This window comes from Gymnoscopelus braueri (genome assembly GCF_963280865.1).
Source record: "Gymnoscopelus braueri genome assembly, chromosome: 16".
Lineage (NCBI taxonomy): Eukaryota > Metazoa > Chordata > Actinopteri > Myctophiformes > Myctophidae > Gymnoscopelus > Gymnoscopelus braueri.
In genome coordinates, this window is record NC_137616.1 from 32,167,563 (window position 1) to 32,186,321 (window position 18,759).

General features: G+C 41.0%; 1 protein-coding gene across 2 annotated transcripts in view; it reads right to left on the reverse strand.

Annotated features, from left to right (window-relative positions):
• cd2ap (CD2-associated protein) overlaps nt 1–18,759 on the reverse strand; it is a gene marked incomplete at its 5' end in the record, with an annotated part of 75,224 nt that overhangs the window by 18,361 nt on the left and 38,104 nt on the right. For both annotated transcript variants that reach the window (XM_080452985.1, XM_080452984.1), the window contains 8 exons: nt 96–158; nt 2,217–2,253; nt 6,215–6,268; nt 6,638–6,736; nt 12,351–12,445; nt 13,242–13,329; nt 16,144–16,310; nt 17,539–17,665. In XM_080452985.1, the coding sequence (XP_080309111.1) occupies nt 96–158; nt 2,217–2,253; nt 6,215–6,268; nt 6,638–6,736; nt 12,351–12,445; nt 13,242–13,329; nt 16,144–16,310; nt 17,539–17,665 (730 nt within the window). The remainder of the gene's footprint in view (nt 1–95; nt 159–2,216; nt 2,254–6,214; nt 6,269–6,637; nt 6,737–12,350; nt 12,446–13,241; nt 13,330–16,143; nt 16,311–17,538; nt 17,666–18,759) is intronic.

The following is an 18,759-nucleotide window of genomic DNA, read 5'->3' on the forward strand; positions in this document are numbered from 1 at the left end:
AGAAGGTAGAGAGAATGTAGAAGAGAGGGGAAAAAGCTAGAGGGGGTAGGGGGGGGGGGGAAAGGAAGGTGTAAGGAGTGATAAAAAATGTTTACCTTTGTCCTCTGGCCTGGCAAGATGAGGTTTCTTGTCAGCACTGGGGACCTCTGGCTTGATGGCTGAGAAACGAAACATGGTTCACAATCAATGATGCTGTCTGTCTAACCTCTGTGATCAAAGTCTGAAAGAAGATCTGTGTGTGTGAGGTAGCGCACACACACACACACACAAACCTACATCTCAGTTTCTGCTATACAAGGAAGACACGCTCTCTCACACACACTCACACAACCAAGTCTCTTCTATACGGTATGAAGACGAGACACACACACACACACACACACACACACACACACCTATATCTCAGAATGCAGAACACCTATATGCATACACCCATCTCAGTCTCTGCTATACGAGGAAGACACACACAGCCTTAAAAGGACATGTGCATAAAGTCATTATCTATATTCACTTTTATTACATTCCCTTTCAAGACAAACATTCAACCACCGATTTCCGATTCTCAAATGTAAAAACATTCACAACGGGGAAAACACACTTGTCTCTCTCTTTCCAACGTGCACATACACACACACACACACACACACACACACACACACACAGCAGAAGGATGTGGAGGCACACTTTTGCAGTATTTCCTGTGCAGAGGAGTAAAAGTGAGGTAAATCCTTGCAGCATTCTGCAAAATGTATTGATCAACTGTGTTCTGTACAGATGTTGGGTGTTGATTACAAGCCATGTACAGGACAAACCTGCAGCACTAAGCATGTCTTTGCTACTTAAGATCACTAAAAATAAGTGGACCAAAATCTCGCTTTTTTAACATGTACATTGCTAAAGATCACGCTGCATACAGTTATCTGCCCTAGATACCGCATCTGGCAGCAGAGCAGTATTCTGAGCACCTGCAGACTCTGCACCTGTAGTAAGTGTGGTTAACACGTTCTGTACACAAGTACTGATTACATGACTATGTACAGTGTTGGGGTAAACCATTACATAAGTAGCACTTTATATAATACCAATACTTTCATGGGTAACAAAGTAATATAATGCATTCATTTGACAAATGTCATATTAATTCATGCACAGTAATGCAGTGTTGGTTTACCATTCTCTATTTATGCATATTAGATTTTTCAAGCCATTGATTGTGGTTCGTATTTCATCATGACATTGGAATTCAGGCTGATAAAATAGCATTTTAATACCAACAACATCCCATATTGTTTATGATTCTCTTTTCACTTTAGCCCACCCTGTTCCATTTAATTTTATGCATAATACTTTTTTGCTGAGGGACAAATAAGTAATATGTACTAATGTATGGCCTCTCTTCAATTTTGAAGGGAGGGAGTTGGACAATCAAACATGCCAGTGCCCAATGCATGTACCTGTATAGATTATCGAATGAACTTGTGTTTTAGGGTGTTTAAAGGGGGGTTCTAAGGACGAAAATGTCAGGCGGTTCAAGCCACTTTTATCTGGTTGGCCGTAAGGATCAGCAGAGCCTCTACGGGACGCTAGCAGGGCTTTTAGTCTTGTTTGTGTGTGCTCAGTAGCGGTGTTGTGTTTAGGGGTGGGGGGGGGGGGGCTGGTTGGAAAGCAAGTCACTGTAAAACTAAAGTACACATCTTTGTCAAATAGAGGCAATCCCTGAAGGGCAACGTGATGTCCCCTCCAGCTCTGACTGCTTCCGATTCTTCCAGATGAACAAACAAACGATCAACCCGTAGGAGGACTCACAAACCCTCAGATCTGTTCTACAATGGTTCTCAAAGTGGGATGCTGGGACCTCCGGGGGTTTTTGACGGGGTTCCAGGGGGTCTCCAGCTACATTATTTAATAGAGCATCAAAATCCGTTTACCCACTTTGTCCCTTATACTTAGGCTATTCGAAAATAGTCACAACTGTGACCTTGTAGATCTGCTATTTTTGAAATATTTTGTGAAATATAATATTTTGAATAATTTTGACACAAATATTCTCTTATGGGGGTTCCCTGGCACAAGACGAGGGTACGTGGCCAAAATACACATCAATTAGGTGGTCCTTGACATTACACCCCCCACCCCACAGACAGACACAGAAAGACACACACTTCTGAGGTGACTGTGTTGGAATGCAGAGTGGAAGGAGTGAGAAGATTCCTTACCCACGCTTTTAGATGGCGGCGGTGGCTTTTTGGGTTTCTGTGAGAGGAAGAGAAGGGGAGATAGAAGAGAAGAAAAAAAATATTGAAGAAATCGGGTCAGGTTGGTTTGTGCCGGATCAGACCAGTCAGAGAACGATTCACACTGAGATACACAGACTTTCATTAGTTCAAAATGCCATTGGACAATTACACAAGCAAAACAGAAAGAGACACGTTAATTAGTTTTTCCGATGTCCATAGGGGACAAGAAACATCAGGTCAATTAAATGTATATGTAATTACAATATGGCATTTGAGGACCAGTTCTTGTAGAAGGACTAATCTAATGATGAATAAGTAGGGTAGCCCTGGACACGATGCTACATTGCAGGGCACCACACGACTACGTCAAGTTGCCAATTGAAAGGATAACGAAAGGTTATCTCTTAACAAGCACATTCCAAGTGCATTGAGAGAGCCTCTTACAAGCACCTCGCAGTACCAGTGCCATACTGTATTGTCTGTGACTATTATGATACGCCGCCGTTTCATATCATCGCTGTCGGGGTGGAAACCTTGTATGTCCCAAAACCGCTACTTTTCACAGAATGGAACAACATTTTTCAGAAACGGCAGATCTAAAAGCTCAGCTGTAGATCGGCTATTTTCACTACTTTAGCTTGACACTCTTGTATCAAATCAAACTTTATTTGTATAGCACATTTCCAACCACCAAGGTCGGACCAAAGTGCTGCACAGAGCATATTAAAACACAGACAGGCAAGAAAAGAGGGGAAAGAAAATTAACAAAAAAAAACATAAAAAGTAGAAATTTGGAGATGCAAGGTTTCTGCCGATATGCTAAATGTTTTAAGAACATAAGAATGATTATAAATGTTGACCGTAAAAAAATATATATTTAAAAAACACAGCGAGGAAAGCATTTTCTTAACAATTTAAGCCCTATACATCTACAGTATATATAGCCCTATAAATCTTGCATCGCAAGCTTGTAGATTTGATGTTATAATGTGATGTATAATGTGTTTATGACAACTTCGATAATTTTACAGTATAATTTGATGTATAATGTGACAGTATTACACATCAAATATTGAAAACCCATTATGGTGGCCAAACTGTACGCACAGTCAGCTGCTTATGTAACTCTGTTACCAAGTCCCTCCTTTCCTGAAATAGCATTGCGATTGGGTTTCTAAGAAAGTTATTTGACATCTCCTGACCAAAGGCAGCAGCCTTCATCATCCTCCTAACATATTTTCTCGTTAGATGGAATCAAAGCCCCTGCGGGTGGAATAATCGGTGCTGATACGGTTGAGTGCTGCCAACTGTTAGACAAACAAGTCGTTAACAATCCCATCACATTATGCAAACAAGCCCGGTTAGGCTTGTTTAATGTACAATCATGCTTGTCAGAATGTGTGTTGCGGGCCCCCTAGCTTGCAGTGCGGAATGTCAAAACGCCTACAGGAATCAGAAGCAATTTTCGTTTGTATGCACTTTAAAATGTTTAGGATCAAGACGTAGCTAAATGTGTCCGCTGATGTAGAGTAATAGACAGTCTTTGACTCAATTCCAGTGACAAGCACAAACAACTAATACCGTGACTTGTGGTTTGTTTTAAACACCTGGTTAAAAGGGGACAAATACAACTAGATTACATGAGGGACAGAGATTTAAGGCTACAGTTCTCTTGCCTTTTGAAGGTGCAAACACATAAAAAGACCTATCAAACTGAGGGAGGAAGGGGGACAGGAAGTGTACATCATCCACCATGTGTATATATTATATCGTCACTGTCACGGTGCAAACCATGCATGTCCAAAACCACGGCTTTTCAGGAGCTAACAATTATTATTTTTAAAATAGCAGATCTACAAGCTCACAACGCGTCATCGCAAGGAGTTGAGCTTGTAGATCGGCTATTTTCACTACTTTTTGCTTGTCAGTCTTGTACAGAGTAGGGAATTAAATGACGGAAATTAGTTCCTGCCCGACAGCAACAATGTGACAACAGTGTACACAGGTGTTTTTATTAGTGTCGCTGTCGGGTGGAAATGTCCAAAGCTGTTACTTTTCAGGAAATGGAAAAAGAACCTGTGTTCCAATGGATCCCATGTAGTTATTATTTAGTCACAAGCTCTTGTTGGTGAAATAGTTATACATGTTTATGAGACACACAGGCAGACTTACCCACTTTCAACCTGGTGTGCCTATTTTGGGAAAAAAATGTATTATAGGCCAAAATGTTCAAAGATTTTCTAAAATAGTGATCTACAACCTTGTTGGGAGCTTGTAGATCGGTTATTTTCCCTACTTTTGCATAAGACTGTCCGCAAAAAGATGAAATATGTCAGATACAAGGTTTCTGCCCGACAGCAACGATTATGTGTACACACTTTAATATGTATCCTATTTTAAAATCGGCTAATGGACCACGTCACACGCGCATCGGCACGGATTCAAGGGAGTGCGGTGCCCGCCGTCGAGTAGTTCCGATATGCGGTTGTCCGGAACCGCAGATCCAACCGATATGCCCATATATGGGGAAACCTTCATAGCCATATGGACACAGGAAGACAGACAGATACAGAGCACAAAAGGGACACAGACGGGTACAACGGGTACTCTGACAAAGCCCCCCCCCCGACAATATGACTCAGACATATCGGTCGGATCGTAGAGGCTCGAACTAGATGTGAGCTGCATAGCGGCCCAAACCTCTAGTAGATTATAAGTAGAGAGTGTGTGTGTGTGTGTGTGTGTGTGTGTGTGTGTGTGTGTGTGTGTGTGTGTGTGTGTGTGTGTGTGCATATGTGTTCATTATGTACACACCAGAGAAGCGGGTGAATTGTTCATGGCTGTTGCATAGCCATAAACTTTACCTCCTCTGCTCCCTCCTGTCATCTGTGTGTAAATTTGACCAGCCATTTATCACCCCACTCATCGGTGTAATCACTGACTCATTATGTTTTTGGTGGTACTACACAATGGCTACCTGTGTGTTGATGGTAGCTCTTCAAGGCTGGTAATAATGTAGGTGATTTTCAAAATAGTGTTTGCAATTTCTCCCCTTTTGGTTCGTACATCTACATAAACGTTCAGATTAGATGTGTTAAATGTTACAATTATGTACGGCCACTCAGAAGTACCTGTAGATTCCGTATTGTTCAATAAAAGCATTTTAATCCGATCAGTGGCCATTTTCTCATAGAGTTGTAATGTATCAAGAGTGCAATACACCTCCCAACCGATAGTCGCGTAGTTGAAAGCATACAGAGAAAATGGCCACCGATCGGATTATTTTTTTTTGTTTTTTACATAATTGTAACATCCGTGGCCATGGGGTAAGCACATTATATTTGAAATCTGAACATGTATGTAGATGTACGGACCAAAAAGGGAGGAAGTGCAAACACCGTTTTGAAAATCCTCCAAGACTGCCATATAATATATCACAGTCTTGTATCAAGGCTAGTAATAATGAGGCATATTGAGTGCTTGAGTGCTACTAGGTTTCAGGGGAGTTTACTTCACAGTGGGTTCCTTATTACACCTCCAACTACACCACATTGACTTTTTAGGGTGCATATTAAAGGCACAATGCATACATTTACTATGGGAGACCAAACAACTACTGCTAAACTAGCCCAATCCATGTTGGTAAGGGGAGGTATTGTGCTTATGAGTTTCAAGCATATAATTTGGACAATAAAAACAATTTGGAAAACATTTTCAGAGGCCAAAATGTATCTAATTTATAATAATTTAATTATTATATGTTGCTGATAACGTATGGTATTGTAACTTTGGTATGGTATTTCTTAACCAAAATAAGTTTGCTGTATGTTGTTCCATACGGAATTGTGAGCAATGAGCTGTAATCTCATTACGCAGAGAGCTTGGAATTTATCATAAAAGTGGGTCATCTGCAAAGCACTCTTTCTGCAGGAAGTGCAGGAAGACTTACACACATTCCATCTGCTGGGGAATCTTACCTCTTCAGTGTCCTGCTTGGGGGATAATTTCACCGACCCTCTTGGTGTGGGAGCCTGGAGAAAACAATTCATGACATATTTGATATTGTCGGGGGAGAGGGTGGGGCATAATCAAACTCACTCTTCTTAACAAGCAGACTTTAGCTCGATTCATACTTTGTCACACGGCGGTGTGAACTTGTAGGTCGACGCAGACGTGCGACAGCATACATCACTTTTCTGGAAAGGCTGAGCATTGATAAGCTCTTTGGCTCAAAAAGCAATCAGCCAGATTATCAATGGGCCTTACTTGCCACCCATGTGGAAAGGCATTGGGTTAAATCAAACAAGGTTTTGTGTTGGCTATGCACCAGCTATAATCCACAGTGACAGGTGTCAACAAGTGTTCATTCCCTTTCATAGTTTTTTTTTATCTCATCTCACCTCTTTGTCCATCTCAGTAATCATGTTTACGAAATTGTCAGGGAAAACACCCTCCCTGCCGCTGATCTCCCCTCGCCACCAGCCCGGCTCTCCTGTGTCCTGTTACAGAGCCAAACAGACAGACAGACAGACAGACAGCCATGAAGGAAGACTACAGAACACAAGTCACTCTTTATGTTTGTAGCATTTGTAGATCTGCCATTTTCACTACTTTTGTGTGACACTCTTGTATGATGAAGTAGGGCTTTAACTTAAGCAAAAACATAAAAATGTGAAACTTGGGAGTTACGAGGTTTCTGCTCGACAGCGACGATATTATACAGGTGTATCTAAAAAAATATATAATCTTAATGTAATTTAAAAAGTATGTAATATATATTTTGAGATACTGGATGTTTGATTTTCATGACCTGTATGCTGCCGTAATCATCTAGGTTAAAAAAAAAAGAAAATGATTGAAATATTTCACTTTGAGTAATGAATCTAGAATAGATTAAACTTTCACTTTTTGGATTACGTCATGGAAAAGAAATGATTTTTTTCTACAATATTCACATTTGTTTTAGAATTTTGTCTTTCACAAGAAAAATTAACATAATAAATACACAAACATATATATAGGTCAAATTTAGCAAATATATAAAAGAAACCTCCAGCTGCACAACACCATGACTCTGTCTCTCATATAATATTTACATAGCCCCCCTGCAGTGCAGTGAGTGAGACCTTAATATGTTTTGCCCTGGTTAAAAGGACCCCCCACTGCTGGTACATTTCTTTACTTAGCTGCCCTCCGTGTCTTAGAAATATGCCTATTATTCATTAGTAGCAGCAGATAAGTATAAATAATATAGAATAGTAGTAGAAGTACTGTTAGTAGTATTTATATTATTCTTACGACCAAAATGTTAAGAGGAAAGCTATAAACAGAAATTGTTGATGCCCATATGAAAGTGTATTTCAACATGCAGTAGATTACTGTACAGTACAAGGGAGGAAACTGTGAGCTGATGCAGCACAATTCTACAATTAGTTGGAATAAATGCAGCAGAGAAACCAAAAAGCACTATACTTCATGAAACAGATATCACCGGCAGTGAGGTCTTATTTTACCACCCTTTCTCCACTGTCCCCACTAGATGGCAGCAGATTCCTACAGTGCTTCTGGGTGTTACTCAATACTAAACCATGAGTCACAGGCATCATACCTCGAACCAAGCAAACCCTGTGTTTAGGAGGCATTCTGTGCTGGCTAGCTGACGGACTGTGGCAGTAATGGCTTACTCCCAGAGTGCACCATTCTAGAGGGAAGAACCCAGGGGCCAAACTTCTAGCGATGAAGGCAATGAACTGAGACAGCTAAGTGGCTCTGCGTCACAGTCTGGGTCTTGGGACCCGACTATAGGCTGTGTCGCTCCAAAATGAGATTATGCATTGATCTACTCTGCCAACTGGCTTGCTGGCATGGGAATAAATACAAGTACATAAATTATGTTATTTGCAAGACTATCTGGTTTTGTTTTTAATGCCGAAGTGAAATTTCAGAAGGCAAGGGTTCATCAAAATCAATATTCATATAATGAAAAATCCTAGACCACCAAACAGATTGTTTTGACCAATATTTTGTCAAAAAGTGCAAAATCAGGCCAGGCAAAAAAACTGAACATATCAGCTACATAATTGCCAATAAAGATAAACATATAATACGTCTCTAGTTCAAATAAATTCATGTTTGATTAAATGCAACACATCTGAAAAAGATTTCAATTGGTCTGCCGGACAGAAAAACAAAAAACACCCTTCTCTTTGCTTGCTACTTCCCAAACAAACACTTCACTTCTCAGTGCCTTGCCAAGGGTGAAGTTAAAAGAGGCTTGAGGCTGTACACATTAAGTCTAATTCACTCTATTAGGACTTAAAGTGACAAATGAGTTCCTGAGACATGGTCTCCTCAACATGGGTAGATAAAGACCAATAATACCAGTTGGTTGACAGATCTGACTTTGGGTAGAAATAAAACATCTAAATATGAGTGGGACTGTGTGCACAGAGAGATCTAAATATGAGTGGGCCTGGGTGCAGACTGCAGAGAGATATCAACAAACAATGAGTCCATCTCCCAGGAGGTAATGCAGAAATACAAATACAGAGAGGGAAATGAGGGAATCTGACAAACTTGATGGATCATTTCCTGTCTTTGAACAGAGGGATGTCCTTTCTGAAGAGGGAAAGCGCTTAAAAGGCTCGTTAAAAAAGCATGAGGCTTCCTTCCTCTTTCACACTGTGTGGAAACGATGCTTACCGTGCAGAGTTAAAAGGACTTGGGGAGAAAGTGTCATCTACTGACATTGAAAATAATGTATTGATTAGGCATATAGATATAGATATTTTTTAATCCATTAACAACGTGGTCTCCCTGGACAAACACTAGCAACTGACAGCAAGTTATGATGTGTGCAGTTTGTGGAAAGAAACCACACAAATCACAATGTGGTGTTCAGTGGTGAAGCTGGACTATACAGGCTGGCTGTTTGTGTGCATGTCCTAGTGTGATGACAGTCTACACCTCATTTGGCCAAATGGAAATAGACGCTTTTGAGGGGCATACATACAGACAGAAATGCATACATACTTCTTATGCTGTTCTAGACGGCTTGATCTATGACCAATGACCATGACCAATGAAAAATATTTATGAAATCGTATTTTGTTTTGATTTGTTGATGGAATAGTCATTTACATTCAGCATTTTTGGCAATTGTTTGACATATTCTAGTCACTAGGGCAGGGGTTCTCAAACTTTTTTTATACCACAACCCCACATTATGAGGGAAATCTTTTGGCGACCCCATCACCCCAAACTGCAGCCCTGCATAAGGTAACGCCCCCAACAAACACTCTTTCATTCACTCAACACAACATACATCATGCAGTGCTTTGCAGCCTTATCTGTAGTATGATGGTGTGGCTTGTCAAAAAAGAACAAATCACAGCCCTTAGTTTGCTTGTAGATCTGTACCTTTTGGCAAAATTAAACTTAACAGAATATATTGATATCATTAGCTGTATTATGTGACTGCTAGTACTACACACTGTTTACTGTCATTGTCTACTAACAGTATGTACTGAATTGGATACTGCACACAGTTTACTGTGTACTCACAGTCTACGTTGAACATACTACACACCGTTTACTAGTGAATCCAATTTTTGAGTTTTCCATAAAAACTGTATTACATTGCATCGCACCAAATTTTTCGTCCCTGAATCGTATCGTGTCCCTTGCATCTAATTAGATACATATCGTATCATCTTATAAGGGAGAGATGCACACCCTTACTAGTCATGTGACTTACAATGAGTGTTCCTGGAAATGATGAATGTATTTTAAAGTCACTGGTATTCCACTTTAAGCAAGCAACAGTACGTCAATATTAATCAGTTGAGTACAGTGGTTCCGGGAAGGTGGCTGTAGGCTGGGCAGTCTATTAGACCATCAAATTGAGTTTTGAAGATGTCAACAGTGTAATGGGATGACATGGGATCAACATGTATATTTTCTGTGGTAATGCTTTGATGTTAGAATCTAAAACCCTCATACATCACTGTATCATCCCGCCTGGATTACTGAAATACCCTGTACACTGGAATAAGTCAGTCCTCCCTGTCCCGTCTACAAGTGGTCCAAAAGGCCGCAGCCAGGCTCTTGACAGGTATTAGGAAGAGGGACCATTGTACCCCAGTCCTGGCCTCTCCCCAATCGCTGCTATTACGGATTACAGTTACAAAGCTCTTAATTGGTTGACCCCCGTACATCGCTGACCTTTTAACACATCCACCGCCAGAGGTTAATCTCATAATGTACTCACCAGTGCCAAGGTGTTTTTGTTGTTTTTTTGTTTTTTTCATGTCGCCATAGATCTTGTTAAAATCCTTAAGATTGAGCCGTGAACGGTCTGTTTACATCCGCGAGATCTCCCTGTATCTCCCAGTGAAGACCGCGTGTCAAACGGACTTCCATGACTGTAGTTAGAGCGGATTACGTTAAACAGTGAAATGCGAGGAGAAAAAACTACAGGAAGAGAATTGAGTTTCAGTTTCGTCTGTAGAATGGGAGCGGGCGTGATCGTCGAAACCGGATCCCAAATAATTCTATTTCCTGTCATCAAACCGGAAACGGAAGTGGATCAAAAAAATTCCGAAAGTGCACCCGGACCGCGCATGCGCGAAAAGACCGCAGCCCGTAGGACTACGGGCTCGGCGCTTAACCGTTGGATTTAACGGCCCGTAGAACTACGGGCCCGGCGGTAAAGGTGTTAACCCCTCCCCTACATCCAGCTCCCTCAGGTCGGCTGACTTGGGACTCCTAGCTGTCCCACCAACTAAACGCCAGGGTTAACGGCGCCTTTGCCGTCGCAGCCCCCTAGACTGTGGAACAGCAATCGTCTCCCTATCAGATCTCCCCCCCTGTTGAATCCTTTAAGTCTGATTGGGTCCGATTGGGTTCGATTCCCGCTGTGGGCGCTGGGGGCGTGTCTTCTCCTCCGCGACACCAGCACCCATACCATCGGTGGGGTTGGCGAAAGGGCCTACTCTGTGTGGAGTTTGCATGTTCTCCCTGTGTCTCCTAGGGTAGTTAATACCCTCACAAAAAATCCTGGTCACTATACCGCCTCCCCCTGGTCAGCCGGGGCGCCTGATGGAGGTGAAAGGAACTGGTTGGAATAACGTGTTCCTTCCACGCGCTACGTCCAACCAGGGAAACTCCCCCCTGTCAGGTGACAATAAGGTCAGTTGGCTCTCATGCATTGAAGGAGGCATGAGCTCGGCCCTGGCCTCCCTAGGCTGGTGGAGGGAGTGTAGTGCCCAGGACCACTTAGCAAATTGGCACCGGGTGAAAAAAGGGTTACAAAATCGAGGGATAAAAATTATAACGAAGAATCCTTTAAGTCCAGGCTCAAGGCTCTTTGTTTCTTCTTATTCACTGGCTTTTGATTCCCCCCTGATGTGGCTGGCTGTTTTGTTGCTTTTACGGTTCATTAATGTTCTTACTCCGTTTAATGCTGCTTATCTGTGCCGTTGAGCTGCATGTGTTATTGTTTATGTCGATGGTTTCTGCATTTGTGATTTTAGCTACCTTTTGCTCTGTACAGCACTTCGGTCAACGAGAGTCGTTTTAAAATGTGTTTTATAAATACATTTGACTTGACTTGCTAAACTTAACAGTAGAGATTCATAAAAACAAAGAATTCTGATCACGGTTCTGTTGTTGCAATCACTTTACACCATTGTCAAGGGAACCTCTCCTTTTTGTCATCATTGTCATTCTATGTATAAGACAATGCATGCAAGTTTAATTGAAACAGTCTCACAAATATGAATTATGGAACTTTAAAATCCCATCAGGTTCCCATTCTAGCCTCACAGCTGGAGTTTCGGGCAGATTATAAAAATGATGTGCTGTGCAGAATCACTGTCATACAAACGATATGTAAATCAGAGAAACTTTCATTTTATTCAAACTGAACAAAGCCTAAGCATTTGCATTTTGTCTCATGTTATGGACATAATATGTGTGGGGGGAAAGACACGTAGTAAAGATTGTGTCCACAAGAAATGCAATTCCCACGACAGTTGCAAGATTTCAATATATAAGCACAATGCGGCTTTTCCTCGCATAGTGGAGTCTTAGTATAGGCCTGTGGCGGCTTACCTTGCTCAGTATCTGGATGACATCACCCTCTTTCAAGCTGAGCTCGTCTTCGTTTGTGGAGTCAAAGGCAAACGTAACTTTACAATATTCTTTAGCTGAGGAGACAGGAAACAAAAGGGTTCAGGTGGCGAGCAGGACGCAATGTTTCTCATACAAAGGAAAGAAAGGCAATAGCATACTATGGATTGTGTACTGCACTATAGATGAGGTGTATGGTGTACAGGTCACACTAGGAAACAAGTGTATGCATGAGTACATGCTCACACTCACATACACCAAGTAGATGTGAACATCTGTAATGATCAGGATCTCTGCTAGGCTGAAGTACACGTTTTGGCGTGTAATGTATGCATGTATGCAACATCAAGAAACCTTTTCATATTCACCATTGATTCCGTTTGCTTCACACGGCTATTTTAGTGATACATTGTGAGATTTCAAATATGTGGTGAGAATTTGCCATCTTTTTTTCTTACTTCTCACAGATCAACATAGTGGAGCTTATACTGACAAAACGGGTGGTATATTTTATAATATTAACAATTAAAGGGACACCTTGACCCACCAAGGCATCCGTTTGGCTGCTGCTTGATTTTTTTATGCTAAAATTGGTGTACAGTATATTCAGACAAAAAAAATCTAATCACAAGCCAACAATTAATATGGATACCTTACCCTTTTCAAATGTGTTATAGTTTAGTAAAAAAGACTTGTGTAGAAAATTGTAATCCCAGCTACCCACACTGTGGCTTGTGGTGTGCCTTAATTTTCAGTCATTAGTGAGGGAAACCAAAGGACAAAGTGGAAACATTTTTTCCACTATGTTATGGTTGACAAAAAAGGAAACCCAACTCAAACAACATTCATTGTGTCGACGATGAATCCACTTACATTTTGATTTGCAGTCTCCGTCCGGCCTCTGTAACTCTGGCGTGTTGGGAAGGGCGGGCTTTGCAGCGGATGGTAATGATGGGATTGGCTAAAATGAAGCAAACAACACAGATGGGAATGATTTTCTAGACATGATTTGATGTGTACATGCATGTGTAATGTAGACTTTTGTCCACACTGAGAGACGAGTTGTGACTACACTGAATGTTGGTTACGAGTGGTTGTAGTTAATAATGTAGGGATGAAGAAAATACATTACTGAAAGATAAACAGTGAAAACATATCTGGCTTGTGGTTCTACTGCATGTTGTGTTTTTGTACAATGGCAAGAGTAAGAAGGGGGCAGAGAGGAGGTGCCGAGGTGGATATTTGAAACAAATCCGGTGATGTTCTGAATTTTGTTTTAGTAATTTTCAGTGTGCTGTGGTCTCAGCACCACACCTGGTTTAGGGAGCATTAGGAATACAAAAATTGGACATTGTTTACAACACTGGAGGAACCACAAGGGTGGAGTGAGCGCCAAAGAGGAAAATATTTAGCACACGTTTCCTGTGACAGTAAAACTACCAACACGTAGGCGCATGAAGTAAAAACTGCAAAGATCACCACGCATGACAAAGTGAGGAGGAATAATCTGGTACTTATTTATTAGATGTACTGCCAAACAATCCTATGCAAACAAACAATGTGCTAGAGTACTCAAATGGAATCAGGTATTTGTATTGGTGCAAATAAGAATGCATTTCAACGCTATCGAGTCTTCATCAGAGGCATGAGTGACACCACTATTTTTAGAGCGGCAAACAGTGAGTGGACTACAGGGGCTTGAGTATGGTAAAATAAAGGGTGAGGGGATCATATACTGTGAACAGGAGACTTGTGGGTTGCTGCAACAAGGCCATGCAACATTGTGATGTTGTGACAGGTGGAGGAGAGTGAAGCAAGCCATGTTAGCGGTGAGTGGAGGCTGTAGTAGAAGAGAGAAAGGGAAAAGAGGAGCAGGTTTCAGAAGGAAGGATACATGCTAACTATCGCTAATTAAGGAGACAATTAGTTATTAGCCGTGCCGTGTTGTGCATTACTATTCGCATTGGTCCCAGAGGATCAGACATGGTGTCTTGTATAGGAATTTAACATAAACTAGGATATGGAAATATAAGAGTCATATCCAAGCAGAAGCTCAAATCTGTATATTCTCCATTTCACAACTCAAAGAACTACATTTTCAGACTGGAATATAAGACTAGATTTGATCAATGTTCAGTCAGTGTGGTACATGCCGACTGGCTGAACAAATACGGTAACACGACGACGGTAGATAATCCAAAGAAAGAAGATGGAAAGGAGGTGAGGAGAGGAGCCTCAATGTCTTGAGGAGACAGAAAACCTGCAGCTCACAGTTTCTACTAATGGTGCATTCATGCCAGATGGGAACTGGGTATTTTCCAACTTGGAACATGGTCATATTTGTCGAGTGACAATCGTATAAAGTATAAATTAAGCCCAACACTATCAACAAAGGCATATCATTTAATATTTCATTTTACAGTGGGTCTACAGTTACATACTGTATCTATATCAATATATTTGGTCATTTCCATATTTGGACTGAACATCTTTCCACACTTTCCCAGACTTTTTTGTATAAGCATAACATTTTCCAAAAGCTGAAAACTTAAATACATTTTCCAGACTTCTTACAAAGGCAGGAACTCTGCAGAAGACAATATTGGCCAGATAGGAAGTTGCTATCTAATATAGCTGGCTGGGATATTTACAATTTTAACAAAGTGTCTTGTAAATCAGCTGACTAGAGCGACATGCCTGTTACACTGTCTTAAAAACAAACAAAGTCCATATCATTGGATGCGTTACGGTCAACAAGGTGAAAAGTTTCCCTCCTGAATCACATGAATATTAACTCTAAAACTGCCAAAAACGGGAATTCCCGTCCGATGGCTCTATGGCTATCATGGCCACGGACATTTTTTTTAGATTGTTTTGAATTTTTTTTTCCTCAAAGAAACTAGGAGATAACGCTATCAAAAAAAATTGCTGCTCCATTCACTTCAACGTTAAAAAAACAAACGGAGAAAAAATGCACCTTTTTCCTGGCACTGGGACGACAGTGTCTGAAATAAGTGTGGCAGTGAAAGAGTTAAGAGTCAAGCTGTCATGCAAGAACGTTGTACCACCCTCAAAACCCTAGGACCACTTTAAATGTACTTATAACTATGAAATGAATAAACAAAGGTAACAGACAGGGATTATTATTTTGCATGAATAACTGTTAACTCATTCACTGCCACAATTATTGCTGGCCGCGTTTGCCCACTGCCAGAGATTTTTCATCGAAAAAAAAAAGTACTCAGGAGCCGAGATACAGAATTTTTAAGTTTTAAGTTAACAAGGAAGTGGATGGGAGTCTAGATCTTTAAACAATCATATCTCCTTGGTCTTTGGGTCAAATTTGAAACAAAAACAAAAAAAAAAAATTGAAAAAATTAAAATTACGTTTTTTACGTCAGTGGCAGGATTGGTAAACGGGAAAAATTACGTTTTTTACGTCAGTGGCAGTGAATGAGTTAAGATTAACGTTCTGCACAGCAATCATGTTACTTTAGTTCTGCAGAAACTGCAGTCGTTAACTGTTGACGTGCACTGCAGTTTTGGCCCAGTAAGACACGTGACTGGGCATTTTGAGAAGTTAAAGGTGCAATAAATGTGTAATGTATATAAACCAAAACGACCATATTCAGGTTAAACAAATATATGTTGTTGAAAATAGTTTTGTTATGCCCCACCACCCTCCCCCAATTTACTATATTAATCTGTCAGAATAGCATCCATTTCTGATATGATACACAGTGTAATGTACAAGAAAACATTGCTCTGCACTCACTTTGTCCTTCTTTTCCTCTTTGTCTGGGCTGGGTAGTCTGACCCTTAGCTTGACTGAGCCCTCTCGGAATATGTCTCCGAAGCCGACCCCTCGGATCTTCTTGGGCTGGGCGATAACGCCGTTCCCTGTCGAGGTGGGGCTGATGGCCCCGTCCTTACCGCTACCGTCTAATGGAGGGATGGAGGGGGTGGGGGGGGGGGGGGGGGTCAGGGATGGAGAAGCCTAAAGGTGAGTAAACAGAATCTACAGATGCAGCCACCAGCCACACAGAGAGGACAGGACTTGTTTGAATTCACGGCCCTTTTGGGGGCTAAATAATACTCAAATAATAAAATACAAAATACAGACTACAGCATACAGTTTAAATTCACAATATTTATCTACAGCAGTCACAGCAGTGCTAGTGGAGGACAGGAGCATGATGTGGGACCTGTAGGCGAGCTATCATCATATAATGTGCACTCTCATATTCATCACATTCATACATTTTCATGAGGATTAACGCCCATGACATGTATACATGTGCACGCAAAGATTTTAATACATTACTTGCGAGCATGCAAACTCCCTCACACAAGGTCTAGCACACACACAGTCTCTTGTTACCTATACACACACAGGCCTGTTCAAACAACTACTGTATGATATAGTCACAGTAACACTCACAAAAGGTTTGGAGAGACGCAGCCGGCACACTAAGTCCTCAGGTAGCCTGCCTGCTGAGGCTTGTTCCACTTGGACAGCAGTCACACCTTAATACTTCTATTACAAGAACCTGGCCTGTATATCTAGTTTCTCTTAAGACTGAATAGCAATTTTACAAAATGGAGCATTGCACCACTACATTTACACCAGGCAATGAGAGCCACAAAATAACATCAAAGTGCCCGTGCGGAGAAACTCAGCTGCAAACAACCTGCAATAACACCCTTAGGTATCTGCGTTCCGGGCAATTATGTAAGCCAACCTTGTCTTCATTATGTTAGCATTCTGGTGCCAGTGGAGGTAAGCTGAAGTCACACGTTATCTTTAATGACTAAACGTGCTTGCAAACGCTTGCCTGTAAAAAAGGCATTTCCTTTTGTGGTCATTTCCAAAGTCATGTCACTCTTTTTCCAACTCCACAACTCCACATAAAACAACCTTGCTTTAGATATCGTTACCTGACCAATCTCACTGCCTGAAGAAACAGTAAAACGAGACGCTGCTGTCATTTTGTCAACAGTGGCTGGTGTCAGAATTCCACTAACATTTCAGAATCAACCTTGCCTTAGGTCTTGGTACCGTGGCTTAAGAGGCATCTATTCAAGCATACGTAATTCTGACGCTTTGATTCAGGCATTGTATCTTTGCATTAGTGAAGCCCTGGCAGCTCGTACTGTACGTCTCTCTCACCTGTCTCATCTGCTGTGGCGTCGCCGGGCTCTCCGTCTTCTCCCGATGCCTCCACCTCTTTAACGAAGTTGGAAGGGAAAAGTCCAGACTTGCCGTTCATGCTGCCGTTCCACCAGCCCTCTTCAACCTGCAGGCACAAGCCAGGCATTTTTAATCCAGCTGTCGTCCCAGTGTGTGTACTCTGATGTATTGTTAAAAATACAGTTTGTGATTGCTCCACCTGCTCCAAGAGTACATTTTGGACTTAGAGTTAGGACTGGACGATATGGACAAATTCAAATATCACAAAAAAAAAATACCGAATACCTAAATGTCAATTCTGTGATAATATAAATTATCACAGAATAAAATAAATTTTAAATTTTTTAAAATTTTTCAAAAATATCCAAAATAGCTGATCAACAAGCTCACACAACCACATTCTGCAGCATTTCACTTTTTCAACCAAACTTCAACCAAACAACGTGTCATGTTGTGAGCTTTAATCTGTTATTTTTGCAATTTTTTACACATTTTTGTAGAATAAAATCATCGTTAGGAGACTAAAACCATGAAAACAAAGACAACACTTTTGCCATAAAACGATGTTGCAACATGCAAAATCGTCTCATGTTATGGACACATGTGTGTGGGGGGAAAAAAACACATAGTAAAGATTGTGTCCACAAGAAATGCAATTCCCATGACAGTTGCAAGCAAAGTATTGAAACAAGCATGATAAAAACGGTCTGGGGTGCACACAAACAACCCCAGAAGTGTTTTAAAGTGAAATGCCCCTTTAAGTCTAATGAGTAAAATGCTGACCCAAACAGAGTTGGCAAAGGCTGAAAGCGTGCAAATGTGATTTACAGTACATTGTCTGAAGTAAATCAAATCAACGAAATACAGTGTGCTGCTCATATAGATGTATTGGTGGAGGCCCACAACAGTATCAGACATTATACCATTAAATTACACCATAAATAGACAAGTAACACTCTTTTAAACATACTTAACCATTCTGAATAGCTTATTAATAGCTTCACATTAGTACATGTGCCCAGTTCCCCATTCTCTTACATGTCCTGGCTTGCCACTACCTTATCATCTATTATTAAATATGGCTGATCAAAGTATTTAAAATATGCAACAGACTAGCTTCAAAGATGCGCGACCTGGACGTAATTACACACAAACGGCTGTTCTGTTAAAACACAAAAAGGTCTTCAAATAAACACAGGC